The 15,398-nt window shown below is 37.9% G+C and overlaps 1 protein-coding gene across 7 annotated transcripts in view; it reads left to right on the top strand.

The window, feature by feature from the left end:
* The window catches only part of tead3a (TEA domain family member 3 a), a 64,788-nt gene that overhangs the window by 38,224 nt on the left and 11,166 nt on the right, over positions 1–15,398 (top strand). For 2 of the 7 annotated variants that reach the window (XM_066703593.1, XM_066703594.1), the window contains exons 3-6: positions 7,207–7,271; positions 8,913–8,975; positions 9,134–9,196; positions 14,805–14,816. In XM_066703593.1, the coding sequence (XP_066559690.1) occupies positions 7,207–7,271; positions 8,913–8,975; positions 9,134–9,196; positions 14,805–14,816 (203 nt within the window). The remainder of the gene's footprint in view (positions 1–7,206; positions 7,272–8,912; positions 8,976–9,133; positions 9,197–14,804; positions 14,817–15,398) is intronic. The other 5 variants (XM_066703598.1, XM_066703595.1, XM_066703597.1 and 2 more) reach the window with 5 other exon arrangements.

The raw sequence follows: 15,398 nt of genomic DNA, 5'->3' as shown, positions 1-15,398 counted from the left end.
CAGCAGTACAATGAGTCACTGATGGAAGCGAAAGTAGTCTCAGAGCTTGGGAGATGTCGATTACTGTCTTGACAGAAATGTGGCCCAACTAGTTCCTTGATGGCAATGCTGAAATGTTTGTCCTTTTTGGAGATACAATCATCAGTGTGCTTGCCAGCAGGTGAGGATTGGGGGTGGGTGAGAATGGGAAATGAGGGGGCGGGGTTCACAAACATCTAACGAAACTAAAGGGAGGGATGCGATGAAAACCTAAGTGATACCTATAAATATGACTGAAACACACTAGGATCTTCGGTGTTGGTAATTTGTTTTCTTACTATGTTTGTGTGTAGTGAGAGTAAGTATTTGGAACATGCATCTGCAAATCATGCTCACATGTATAGACATGGTTATGCCAAATGTACTATGAAGGTTTCTTTAATAGGAGACTACTTATTAAAACACAGCAATAAAAACATATTGTTATGAGGAATATATGAGAAATGAAAACGGTTTCCCTGAGGTCCTTTTTTATTTTTTTCCTCTTGCGTTATGCAGTATTGTGTTACTTGTGCAGTTAAGCAGTCATGTGTTATTTAACAACACTTCAGCAGCAGCAACTAGCTGTGCTCTGTTTATGGCTTCATCTGAAGAGAGCGTTTTCAGAGGGGGGGAAAAACATATTTTCAGCCAACGTTATGGCACAGTGGCATTTTGCAATATTGTTCTTGGTACAAGGCCCACATGAATGACCATTTTGCATGATGCTCCGTCTTCACAATGCAGACACTGAAACACATGCAGCCTGGTTGTATAAATAAACAATGGATTGATTAAGCAGCACCATCTGGGAAGGGACAAGGGAAACTGATTCACCTGGCAAAGGAGTGTAGACTTCATCCCAAGACCATACAGGGTTTCAGGGATTTTTGGCCCTTCTCACCAGGTGAATGAGTTTCCTTCATTTGGTTCTGAAGTGTTGAATAGTCAACACAAACTCTTGCTCCTGTTTTTCAGTGTAAAGCATCGAGCATTTAAAACTCAGTCCGTGTTCTATAAATCTCCCACATTGCACCATCAGATTAGAGTAATTATATTTCTGTGCAGTGAGAGTTTAAGTTTTCAGTCTACCTCCACTTCATTTGAATTTATGTCCCCAGATCCTGGTGCTGTTGTTTTCAGTTTAACATTATCTTCAGTAATTAAACAAAATTATTCAAAGTAAGCCAAAGTAGCTGGGAACTTAGGCAGATTTTAAAATTCCAATAAATGTGGTGAGTTTATTTGTTTTATTGTCAATGTATCAAACCAATTTTCTGATACACACATTAATATTCATTTAGCACGGATTGTCTTGTGCAAAGCGAGGTAGACCTGTATATTGCCGTCTATCTAAAGATCATGTTGAAATGAGTAGAATTTAGAACTATTCACGTGATCATATGAGTCTTTGTTTTGTCCAACATTTAATGAATTGTGTGATAGACACGACATTATGAATACAAAAAAAATCTTGTTTCCAGCAACAGAAAAATGTCTGTTAGTTTTTATTTGGTACTGCTGGTTTTAGCTAGATCTTCCAGTGTGAGGAATATGCCTCTCTTTCTCTGTTGAGAAGTGGTTGATGTAGCCCTGAGATCTGAGAACCTAAAATCAATACATAAACCCCAATATGCAACTTCTTAACAGATTTCTAAACACTGACAACATAGTCTTACACAATCCATTTGATTGTCTTTTTCTTAGTTCTTAAACCCCCCCCCCGCAAATCAGTCCTAAATCTCTACCATAAAGGCAAATGTGAGATGCTTGAAAAGGATCACTTGCTGTTAATTCAGCATTAAGACATTTTCACTAAACTAACTTTAAAACGTTTACTCTGGTATACAGTGGTAAAGCAAGCACAGTACAGTAAAAAAGTGTAGTTAATCTGTAGCAAAACTATATGTAAACTGTTCAATTTCCATGCAAATGTAACCATTAAACCTTTGTAAGAAAAAAATAAGTTTTTAAAAGAAATCTGATTCACCAAACACTCCTTAACTCCCTTAAGTGCTAAGGCAGAGAATGGGGCATTTTTGGCGTCTGACCTCTCACCACGCAGCTCTGCTTGTGCTGGGCGTAAAGGCGGAGAGGGGTGGAAATTTCCACTGGCCACGCAAGTAAAGCGAGGAGAGACGGCTCAAGAGGCCAAAGGGTTAAGAGCGGCTGCTGAAAATCAGACTGAGCCTGCAGGCTGCCGGAAATTGAGCAATGCTCGGCTATGCACTTTCAAGGAGAGCTGAGAGACAGAGGCTGAGTCCCTTCATCTGCTAATCTCTTCACCAGCATGCACCTGTCCACCCGCTAATAAAAAGGGATGGTCTTCAGGAGTTAGTGGCTGTCAACTTGCACACACAGGCTCCAACTCCCCACATGCTGATTTATGTCTTTGTTCTTCAGCATGTACTCTGCTCTGACTGTCCAGTCTGATCTGGCTGTTCTGCAGTGAAATGAAACTATGTTCTGTGTAGTCAACCATTTTTCTCAACAACCCTATTTTGTGTTGAGCAGGACAACATTTGTACCTGAAGTTCCCTATCTACCTTAAACCCTCAAAGTTGTTTAATGTTATTCAAATGTCACACACATTTGATGCAGAAAAAATAATCCTTTCCTGATTTTGAAAACACTGTAGATATTTTATTATATAAGGCTATAAACCAGCTGTTTTTTGTTGAAACAATTGATAGCAGCCACTTTTCACAGGTCTGAAGCTTTTAGACACAGATTACCCATCTGCTGGGCCAACATTGGCACACTAACCATTAGCTAGAGGACTGCGAATAGGAACCCTTTTCAGGATTCCCCAGTGAGTTTGCATTTGGCTCCGTGAAGTTGATTTAGCATGGCAATAAAATCAGGGCTTCATATGTTGTCTGTTCTTAGAAACTTTGCATCATTTTTTTCCCCATAGAGTTAGGTTACTGTCACACAAACAAGTCTTGATTATATAACAAAAAGAGAATCTGCGGTGGTCCAAACTAAAACCACCATACAGTTTAACTAACACACAACCCACAGTGACCACGCAGTCCCCTGGTTAGCTGGGGAAAGGGGAAGAAAAAATATAAAACCTACTGAATGAAATCCTGTGGGAGGAACCTTTAACTTAATAATATGTTAAGATTTTTTTTTTCCCCCTCCAATCTTGGTTTTTGAGGCAGTTAATCAAATTCTTCCAAAGCAGCAAAATTCAAATCCATTGCAAACTGTTTTTCATAAAACAGATAAATAACCTCAACATGGTTTTAAACCTTTGTGAATAGTGACCTTGACTTAATTAATTGGTGCTCCATTTTGTGTGCTTTTTACTATTATTACACCCATCTCGGCCCAACTTGAACTCGGGGTAAATAATGTTTTTGCGGAAATAAAACCTAAATAGAGCTTTGTCATGAGGATGTCTGTATTATAGAGCCTTCTCAGTTAGAACCACGTGTCCTGCTGACGTTGAACCATAATGGTCATTGATTTTTATACAGTAACTAATACTGTCCTTCACAGAATTTGCTCTATAAAAGTCTCGCAATGACGTTAAGAGGCACAAATACGCTAAACTTAAATGTAGTCATTCGGTAACTTCTAATTTTTCCCTAGCGGAATGCTGGGAGAGTTTTGCCTAACATTGTAATATGAAAGCTGGATGAGTGGAAGATAGTGTAAATGAGCTACAGTGGTATATCAGTCTTTTTTTTGCCTGGGAGAAAGCTAGAGGGAGGAAGGGAGGGAGATCGTAAATGTATTCTTTTCTGTTTCAGAATGGACGGTAGCAGGTGTTTGCTTGCTGTTGGTAGGCTTGAGGGCAAGAACTGTCTCTCTTCTAGAATAAGGAGAGGGGGGGGAGGGAGAAAAACACTGTCCAAGAAAAAACGCAGAGGTTGTAGCAGCAGCAGCAAATGCCAGAATTCATTTGGCATGGACAGCAAGAGCTTTGTCTGCAGTGAGTTACAGTCCCAGCTGCTGTTCCTTCATGAAGGTGTGTGCGCGTGTGTGCGTGCGTGTGTGTACAGCGGTTGGCGGACCAATCGGACTGGTCTGCACATACGTGACGGGCTGCGTGGTATGTTTGGAATGTCGAGAGACCGAACCAGGCGTGTCCATCCAGAAGAGTGAAGTAGGACTAAACAAAAAAGCCATTCCATTAGTGACTCTGAGCTGTGAAATAGAGAGGGGTGGGAGGAGAGATGGGGACTGGGCTGGAAGTGGGGTTAGTGTTTGGAAGTCAAAATTTTGAAAATACAATTTGAAAAGCAACCTTACAGGAGATGTCCCACTTCCTTTTTAGTTTAGTTTTTGATGTTTTATGTTTGTGTAACCTACTTGCCCTCATTTTCTACCCCTGGTGCATTTGAAATGCTGACTTTTTAAAGTAACGTTTTGGAAAATAAGAGTGCCTAGAATAAAAGGAAATCTTGAAAGAAGTAGTGCTTAGATAATTTTAAGGCAATGAGAAGTTATATTACATGCCCCATCTGTGTAAATTAAGTAATCATAGTAAATCACACACATGGTTACAAAGATATTAATTCCCAAAGTGATTTCAGGACTTTAGAACTGCCCCTGTATATCAAATAATTTTCACTTCAATTTCTAAAGTCTAGTGGAGGCACTCTTAAGACGTGAGCTTGTATTTGTGTGGAGGCCTTGTGCCCTGGAAGCGGCAACGTGCCTATCTCTCAGCACCTTTCTCCGAATGGTTTCTCCAGCAGCTGCATACAAAAAGTAGCCTCAAGGAACCCTCCCCCCGACACACACACACACGAATGCAAGCTGACATCTTAAGAGAAATTGAAGTGGACTGATACACTTTGATGTTGAAAAACTAGCCAGGCTGTGAACGATGAAAAGAAAACTGACACACGCCACATTACTTAAACAGCTGAAGCAACATGTGGTGACATACACTGAGGACAAGCACCTTCCACAGTTGTACAGGAGGATAAATTACGCTCAGCTTATGCTTCAGCAGTGGCTAGTTCAGCTCATCTACCGCTTGTTTTTTTAAGAGGAGTCCGTTATCTGTTCGGGAAGATATTACTAATCCAGGCAGGGGAGATAGGACAACCCAATAAATGTTATGTTTTCCTCCCTGTCTGTACGGCACCATTAGCGGCCTACATTGTGGCCTTTAATGAACTTTATTCACCTCTCAAGAGTTCTGAATGGGTGTGATTTTATTTTATTTGAAACCTGCAAAGGTTATTGTTACGGAATCTGTGTATTGTCTAAGGGAGGGAAAAAAGCATTGTTGAAGGCAGCGGGGCAGATGTCAGTTCCACTCAGAAGATGGAAATGCAGCTGAGATTGGTTTTGAATAACTCCAAATACAGTACAATACCAGTAATCGGTGGCTGCTGCTGGAACTGCATTATTAGCACTGTGCCGCCGAGTGGGTTATTCCAGTTTAGGCAGTTTTTTTTTTTTCTCTCTCTCTCTCCGTTTTATTGCCAAAAGAATGACAGTTTCATTTAAAACTTGCAAGAAAGGGCCCCACCTTAAAAAAAAAAAAAGTGTAATTCCGGATGGATGGAATTCATCTGTGTGGAAACATTCCTGCTGTAGTAACCGGCATTCTTCACTAGTTTGGAAATGCTATGAAATCTGCCACCCCCATTCAGAAAACTGTTAAATATATGAAATATATGAAATATATGAATGCTATTATGATCCATAAAATTACTTTTAATTTTATTTTATGAATCACATTGTAAATCTTTTTGGAAACACATCAGCATGCTTCTGCATTACAAGAATGAGATAATAGGGTTTTTACGTTTGCCTGATTTTGCCTGATGTTAAACCATATTCCCTCCTTTCTTATTAAATTAATTGTTTTGAGTTTACATTCAGGGCAAATTGAGTAGGGTCATGTATGAAGTGTATAGATCACTGGCTCCCTCTAATGGTTGTTTTGTAGAACCTCATGTAAAAGCTGAACTTGGGATACCATCTCCTGTGTTTTAGTATTGTTACACTCTACACTACACACTACAAATCTTTTGGGGAAAAATATTTTATGGTTCTTTATGTATTTGGAAAAACTTGAAAATGTTTTATTTTTTATTGATGATTTAGAACAAAATGTGGGATTTATGTCACTGATTTCACAATCTTGTGCTGGACTGTAACTAGTGTAGAGAAATGTGATATGATTCTTGTTTTCCATCTAATAACATAACAACCCTATTGCTGATGTCTTAATTTATTAACTTCATGTAGCCATCTAATTGGTAGGATCTCATTTTCCTAAATTATTTTGAACCATAATTTGTTTCCATTGGTCTGCTCTCATTCTGGTTTCTGCGTTGGGACCAAAAGTGTTACCTAAGATACCTGCCATCTCCAAAATGTCTCATCTCAATTTTAACCAGCACAGATCATAAAATTCATTAGGTTTATGAAGCAAACATTACGTTATTTTGAAAGTACCTAACGGGATACTCTGATAATGTATCTTGGAAACTACAGCCTTTATCGATTAATTTCCATTCCAGTGTATGCAAAACTACAAATTTTCCATCAGTTTGTATTTGTTTTAAGAACATAAGATTTTCATTTTCAAGTTGTCAAAAAAGAAAAAAAAATATATAATGAGAAACTGTTAACAAAAACTCAGATCCATATTAAATATATACAGTTAAGTCCATAAATATTTGGACAGTGACACAATTGTCATCATTTTGGCTCGGTTTCCTTTCAAATCCATTGTGGTGGCGTACAATCAAGATGTTCTTTAAGTGGAGACTTTCATCTTTAATATGAGGGTAGCTACATCCAAATTGGGTGAACGGTGTAGGAATTACACCCATTTGTATATGTGGTCCCCCCAATTTTAGTTTGTCCAAATACTTTTGAGCCTCTAACATAATCATGAATTAAATTGTGAGTTTCACTACTTGGTTCCAAATCCTTTGCAGTCAATGACTGCCTGAAGTCTGAACCCATAGACATCACCAGATGCTGGGTTTCTTCCCTGGTGATGCTCTGCCAGGCCTGCACTGCAGCTGTCTTTAGTTCCTGCTTGTTCTTCACCCTCTTTAAAGAGCTCAAGAAGAAAAAATAATCTAGTGACTTTGAAGAAACTTTCTTAGTGCAAATATGCCAAATTATTTTTTTCTTCGCTGACAGACTGAACAGTGAACATCAAATTCTTACAGTTTTATTTTTCTCCTTTGTGCTGTTTAGGTCGCAATGAGTTGATAGCGAGATACATCAAATTACGAACAGGAAAAACCCGCACGAGAAAACAGGTAAATGCACACCTTTACAATGTATTATTTTTCTGCTCAATCTGTTTCTGACTCTGATCTTCTTTAGCATTTACAACTTGGTCCGGAATGCTTAAAAATATTATTGTTGATTAGCAAATAATATTTCAGTCAAATGAATGTAATGCACACATTGCACTTTTAAGTGTTACATTATCAAAATGGATTGGAAAAAACTAAAATCCAATTGAGAAGAGATGGTTTTAATTTCATGACAGCCCTATTTAGATGCACAGTGCCACCTAGTGTTGATCTAGAGCACTAAATTGAAATCGGACAAATTTCTTAACGGACATTAATTCAAACTAGAAAATGCATGTAGTTCTCAGTAGTTAGATTTCCTGCCTGGAAATCTACTCCAGATTTGTTTTTCCATTCTTTGCCATTCTTTTAGCTGAATGTGTATGTACGGTTTCAGATATTTTGGATGTTTGCTAATTTTTAAGTGGAAAGACACAAACTCCCAACACCCCATTATTCAGCCCGTTTCTCTTGCCAGAAGCAATCCAAATGACATTTTCTTTATCCAGTTCAAAACATACGCATGGCATAAAACCTTAATATAACAAAATGTTTTTGTTTTGCCTTAAAGATGTAAGTGAGAACTATCATAAAGAACTGCTTTCTCTGAGATCTGACATATCTGATAGTCTAATACAGTTTTAGCTAGTCACAATAATAAATGACAACATTTCTATTGAGAAGTGCACCTTGGATTTACACCAGAGAAGAATAGTGGATTTCTGCCAAGTTTCATATGAAAAGCATAACATCAGCAGGACCCCCACAAAACAAGTATTGAGACACACAGAGGGAAAAGGCTTGATCTTATTAATGTTAATTCAATTAACATTCATAGTATCAGTTTACATCTTACGATTGAAAAATCACATTTCATAGTAGCCCATTCCATTAAAATCATAATCTACACACCTGGGCAAATGCTTTCATCCTGTGGTATTTCAGCAGTATATATCTGTTATTTTAATGGTATGCTGTGACTGAATCTCTGCATCGGGAGGGTGAAAGTTAATAATTTGCATTTTGAATCTCTGCCTTCAATAAATTCTGGGCAATTTTGCTGCTGGGATAAACTCCAGGCCACAGCCTAAAACCAAGGCAATTAAGATTAGTAATAAAAAGACGTGAAGGATTTATATAAACTAGCACATACTAATTGAACAGAAATGACTCTGACCACAATGTATATATGCATTTATAAATATATTTAGAGATTTTTAATTTTTGCAACATCATCTGTGGCATACGTGTACACATGCTCATGTTACTGTTTTGTTGGTTTGTGGTCTAGTGAAGCAAAATGCCATTAACTTGGCTGAACTACTTTAGAACAACTGCTCTTTTATGCGTCTCCTACAGAAATAAAATTTAGTAGAATCCTCTTAATTGTTCTGAACTACATTACGCTTTTAAAATGACACCAGAGAATCGAACCAGCTCTCGTGATCATTTTTCCTACACAACACCCAGTCATCGGTACATCACAACCATAGCTTTGGGATTCAGTGTTTCCACAGGGCTAGTGGCCAAGGAATGGAAAACTGTACTTTAACGTGCTGTATGGATGTTTTTGTTTAAACTGTTTCACACCCCCCCTCCCAGGTCTCTAGTCACATACAGGTGTTAGCGAGGAAGAAAGTACGTGAATATCAAGCAGGTATCAAGGTAGGTGCCACCCCGCGGGACTGTGGGTAGGGTGTGGTTGGGCGTCTCTTTCCTCCTTGGTTACGGCTTTTCTTTTCTTTTCCTTTCTTTTTTGTTTGTTTGTTTGTTTCTTTCTTTCTTTTTTTTTTTTCTTTCCACTTTTGCTCTTCTTTCTGCAGGTCTCTAGCCATTTGCAGGTTCTCGCCCGGAGAAAGTCTCGCGAGATACAGTCAAAGCTGAAGGTATGCGCTTTTTTGCGGGCTGGGCTGGGCGGGGCTTCTAGACGGCTTGGCTTTGAGCTAACCAATCAGAGCTCCTGCAGAGTAAAGCGCCCAATGGGAGCTTGAAGTTCGTTAACTAATAGCGTTTTTTTGTTTTGTTTTGTTTTTTTAATTGAGAAAGTTGGAGAAGCGAGCAGCATAGAATCCGTTACTGGTTTTCGAAGGTTATAACACGGTTCTTAGCTCATGGCTCATTATCTCAAACTGCTCTTAACAGATACATGTCAATAACTGATAAATATTACAGATCTAACCCCAAGTGGAAGCTGAAGGAAATATTTGAACTTTTGTATGTCAAATTATATTACTTTTAGTGTTAATTCAATTGTAATCAAAGTGATTTTAGTAAATCAGCAGGCATAGCATTTGTTGTCTCAAAAGGTACATAAGTACCATGTGATGGTGGAGGGCAAGACCTATAGAAAGTTTAATGGGCAGTTTAAGTTGCAATAATAAAGAAAAGGAAATGGGTACAGTGCAAAGACTTGTTCTAAGAGAAGGATGGCTTATTGGGATTCATGATTTGTCATTGCTGAGGAAGTCTCCCCTGAGTAGATAAGAATAGGGATATGCGCTTCGTCCTGTACTAACTTTTCAGACTATACATTTGAGCTTTATAGCATTATTATTAACAGTTTATAGTGGACACAACTCTTTTTGGACATACATTTTTTTGGACATGTGGGCCAAGGACAAAAATTAAGTTGCTGAGGTTTTGTTAATGTTAAAAGATCAGTAAGCAAGTATTTAAACTTGACATCAACTAGACAATTCGTAAATACTGTTTCTGAAAGCTTTTGAGGATCTAATGTAGCGGTGTGTCTAGTTCTTCTGCACATCATATGAACGATTAGACTCATGACTAGTAACATCCATGCTTGCAAAAGCCAAGAAAAAAGGCAGCATATTAGAATAACATGATTTCTGGAAAGAGTATAAAATGACTCGGACTGAGGTGATTGACCCTTTAAATTGAAGAACAGCTGCAAGAGTTGTGATATGATTGTAAAGAGACAGGAAAATGGTTTCCAAAGGGACTCCCCTCCTCTCTCGCCAGGTGAATCAGTTTCCCTTTGTTGTTCATCATAGTAATGAATTTTTATTTATTTATTTATTTATTTATTTATTTATTTATTTATTGGCAGACGCCCTTATCCAGGGCAACTTACAAAACATAAGTGCAGTACAAAGTGCAAAAATACAGTTCAAGGCATTGAACATTACAAATTCAGATTTACATGATACAAAGCAATTCAAAGCATAATACATTACACAAGTGAATACAATAAATAAGGTCTTACATCCTGGGTAGTAAAAGCTAAGTGCGGACAAGATAAAAGGTCACAGTCAAGGGCTACGGGAAAGGGAGCAAAGGGGAAAACAAAATATTACGAGTACAAGTAACGCAAGAAGCATGTTAAAACGTAAAGTGCTATCCTACTGGAGAATAAAGGACTACAATTACAAGTATTGTCTCTTGTAGCTGCTCTTCAGGGTTGCGTTTGTTTTTGTCATTCCACACCTGTCACTCAAAATACCATCAAGAAAGCTGGATCATAGTTTTGTGCAGTACTATTTGAATCTCATTGATTTTATAACATAGGCAGGGCCTAGTCATATTAATCAACACTTCTTAAAGAAACTGAGCTTAGTATGTCTCAAAGTATTTTTCACAATAGTACCCCAATGGCATATTCAATTAATCTGTACGCAGCTGCTCTGTGCTCACTTACTCTTGTCTTATTGATCATTCTCAACATGTCAGCAACATGTCTCAACAACTGTAACAATAAAAGCATAAAGTACAGCCATATTATTTGCTTAGAGAAATGGAGGAAAGAAATATACTAGTTAGCAGAATAAGCCCTTCAACATTGAATCGTAGCTGCTATGTAAACTTTCTTGTACTACATTTTTGCAGTGCTGAAAGGAATTTGGGCAGTAGTGTTTTTTTTATTTTATTTTATTTTATTTGCAGTGCATATACTTATCTGTATGTGTTGAGTAATGGGGCTGCTTTGGGCTGGCATTGTTTGAGGATCCCCCTTCCGCTTTTTCCCATGAGACTAACCCGCTAGTGCTGCTGCCAGAAGGCTTTCCTGCGCAATGCTCTAACATCAACCTTTCCTCTTCCCCCCCCCAGTGTGTGTGTATGTGTGCGTGTGAGATTCTCACTCTGTCTGTTGAAATCGGTGACTGAAACGCACTGTGTCCATCTAGCCTGGACAATACACTGTTTAATTTGAATATAAATACAGTCTCTGCCATACAGTATACAAAGTCTGTCCCTACACAAATGAACTGTCCCCTCTACATGTTAACAGCCTTCAACATTTTTCAGCTGTTTAGTTCCTTTTTTCTGTTTTTCCTTCCACAGCCTGTTTACTTAGATACGAATTTAAAAAGTGAACCATTTGATCTGATCTCTCAGATCATCTCAACCTCAGTCCTAACTGAGGTTGAGTTTCCCGTGTACAAGATTGTGTTGATTTGTTGGTTTGCCTTTTGCTGTACGTGTGTGTGTTCAAAGACAAGATGTAGAGTGCCACCTCTTAAAGTCTTCCTGTATATATTGTGATCCATAACTTGGAATATATGTGATCAGAACTGGTGGCATTTTATAGTTTGTTTAAAACAGGCCTTACATACAATTTGACCAAGGGACAGAGTGCAGCTTAATTCCATTTAAGTACTCAGACTATTTACAGAAAATCCCTGATACTCAGAATGTATTATTCTAAATTCAAGTTCATGTTTGTAAGCAAAGTAAGCCAGAATTGTAGATAAAAATGAAATGCAATAGAAACTTGGGGTGAATATGATTTTTAAACAGAAGAAAATAAGAAAAGACAGGAAAAAGGAACGAATAACAGCCCTTCAAACTAACAATGTGCAATGTGCTGATGAAACAAAATGATGTAGTATTTATGCATTCATTGTTTATATATATATATATATATATATAGCTGTAAACTGTATAACCTTTATCTGGCCAACATTTGAGAATAAGGTCAATACAGTGTAAATTGCAGCAGTGCTGCAGAGTTTTGATGTTTTTGAATTTGAAAGTATGGAGGAAAAAACATGAAAAGTTTGCTCCCCTCCTTATACACAAAGGGCAGTTGAAATAAGGGTGATCATTAAATAAGTGAATGCAAAGATTGTGCTCTTCACATTTTGACTTAATTCAAACAAGCAAGGGGAAAGACTGCTAGATAGGCTTACTATCTGTATCAATACCCTCTTTGAAAGGAAAAGGACAGTGTTGTTTCAGTCACCAGTTTAACAGGCTGAAAATCTTCAGGGATCCTCAGGAGTTGGAGGATCTCCTCTAATGATGTCTTGATCTTCAGATGATTGTCCTCAGACATCAATGTTTATAACGTGTTGCTGTCTTCTGTGATCCCAGCCTGGTCCTTGTATGACGTTTGCAATCACTTTGGTTAAGTTCCCTGTTAATTTAGAGAAGTGTGTTCTTCCTCAAACACGGAAGTCAAACATGAACGTGGAGATTGTTTTTTCCTTTATTCTCTCAACCACTTGATTGCAAACATCATAAAATGGTAAGGTTCATCCTGAATAATCTGGAAATCTTTTAGTAATTTAAAGGATATACCTTATGTTTATATACATTTTATATGGCAAGCACTGACTTCTGCAATTTGAGGTATAGATATACAGTATATATAGCACAACTAATTTTTTAAAAGGAAATTGGACTTTCCTGTGATTGTGATATTGATTTATCTGAGGATGGCTATATTGCCTAATGAAGATTTGATCTATAATATGTGAATAATGAAGCAGAGGATTTCATAACAGGGTTAAAACGTACAAAGACAGATATTGTTATAGGATATCTATGGGCTCAAATTTGCGCCATAAGTAACGAATTCAAAATAAAAAAAAAAAAATTATAATTAAAGTTAAGATAAAATTGATGTTGAGATCAAAAATAAAACAATCGAAAAAACAATGTATAGAATTGTAATCAAAAGTATTTATATCAAAAACAAAAAAATAATAATTGAAAGGAAATAATGTTAAAGGAGACACTGGAGTCCCTGTCTGTGGGTGCGATGCTGCGAGCCTCGCTTTCGCCGCCAGTTTCTTTGCTTTCATTTTTTTTTTCCTCACGAGTTTTGGTGCGGTTTTGTTGTCAGGGCGGGGCTTAGAGGGAGGCGTAGGCCATGGCTCTCCATTGGTCCACTAGGTTTGAGTGACGGTTCTTAACCCAGTCAGTGAGCAGAGTGGGCTGGTTCTCGGGGCTAGCGCTTTTCCGCCATTGAGCCCAACATACAGCACTGAAACAAAACACAGGACTCACCCGCTGCGTGCACAGTAACATGTTTAATATCATGTTCATATTAATGTAACCTGCAGAGCACTTTAATTCAGCTGCTCAGATAACACAGCGCCAGACTGATGGAGATCACAGCATTTAGCAAGAGGCAAATGGAGGGGCATCGTATTCATTAAGAGCATGTGATGCCCCAGTTTATATTTAGGTAAGAAACACACACACACACACATACACACACATATATACATATACACAGTCACCTACAAAATTACTGGCGCCATTGATAAAGATGAGAATAAAGGCTGTATAAAATAAACGCATGTAATATGTAGAAAGCGATTGTCTATAACTTTCATTAAAAACATGCTTTGTTTATAATTAAATTCCGAAGCCATGTAGTTGCACCCCACACTGCATAGTGGTGACATTCAGACCAGCTCTCCTGCTCACTGATTGGGTTAGGAAGAACTGTCACTCAAACCTAGTGGACCAATGGAGAGCCATGACCTACGCCTCCCTCTAAGCCCCGCCCTCACGGCAAAGCAGCGCCAAAACTCGTAGCGAAAAAAAAACGAAAGTAAATAAACTGGCGGCGAAAGCGAGGCTCGCAGCACCGCAGCCGCAGACAGGGACTCCAGGGGCTCCTTAACTTTGTTTCCTTTAAGTTTTTTCTTTGCTTTTGATATAATCATTTTTGTGTACAGTTCTGTACATTTTGCTTTCGATTGTTTTATTTTTGATCACAACATACATTTTTTCATACAACTTTTTTTTGGTTACAATATTTATAATTTTTAATTTGTTGCTAATGGTGCTAATTTGAGCCCATAGATCTGCTTAAAAAAAATTGAGTAAAAAGCGGTTTGCAATGAACATTTTTTCTAAATAAGAATCTGATCTGTGATTTTCTGCATTACTTAAGTTACGATTAGAAAAAAAAACACATCTATAAAGTACAATTTGTTAGCTGTGGAGTAAGACTACAATACGAATCATTCAAATTCAAAATGCCCTGCAGATATGTACCAATGTCTGCACCTAGTGTTCTTTATTACATGAACTAATTGATCCATGAAGTTTGATTTACAGAAAATCAAACGAGCCCTTGCTGGTTCAAATGTATTTGTCTGTTTTGGTTGTTTTTTTTTAATTGGTGGCTTTTTGCAGGAAGTGGTACAAAGCACTGTGGTTGTACAAGTTATTGAATCTGAAATTGTATTTCTTGCCTTCCAAAAACACTAATGGTTTCTTTTTTCCTTGATTTAGGCCATGAACTTGGTAAGTGTTGATTTGTCTCGTTTGCACTCTTTCTTTACCTGCTCAGCTACTGGCAATAATGTAAGAGACCTCCCATGGAGCAAGTGACACGTATTACAGCATGACCAAATTCTTGTCTGTCTGCATCAGAGGCACTAATACTCTTGTAGCTGCTCACTGCTGAAATGTAGCTACACTGTGCATAAGCAATGTGCATTTTTTTGTTTTAAATCTATTTATTGTCCAGTCAGAGAGAGGCTTAACAATGGCAGCTTGCTAATCTGGTGTGGATTTATGTATAAAGTGTCTTGCTAAAAGTAATTTGCTTTTCATGTGGCCTCTGTATCTTTCCAAGGATTCACAGATCACTTTATGGTCCTGTGCTTCCCTTTTCCTCTGCAAGACAATCTCAATATTCTGAAGTATAAAACCACACTCTAGCCTTCGTTGCAATTCTGGCCTCTTGACTCCCAAAACTGCTATTTAGTTGCTTGTGCATTCCTTAATATTGTGCTCGTCGTGGTTGTTTAGTTGTTTTCTTCTAATAGGGTAAGTGTCATACATTTCTTCCTCGTTCTTAGTTCTTTCTCTGTAAATCAGAAA

Source organism: Amia ocellicauda, chromosome 5 (assembly GCF_036373705.1).
Source record: "Amia ocellicauda isolate fAmiCal2 chromosome 5, fAmiCal2.hap1, whole genome shotgun sequence".
NCBI lineage: Eukaryota > Metazoa > Chordata > Actinopteri > Amiiformes > Amiidae > Amia > Amia ocellicauda.
The sequence above is the reverse complement of the archived record's forward strand: the minus strand, read 5'-3'. Positions and strand labels throughout refer to the sequence as shown.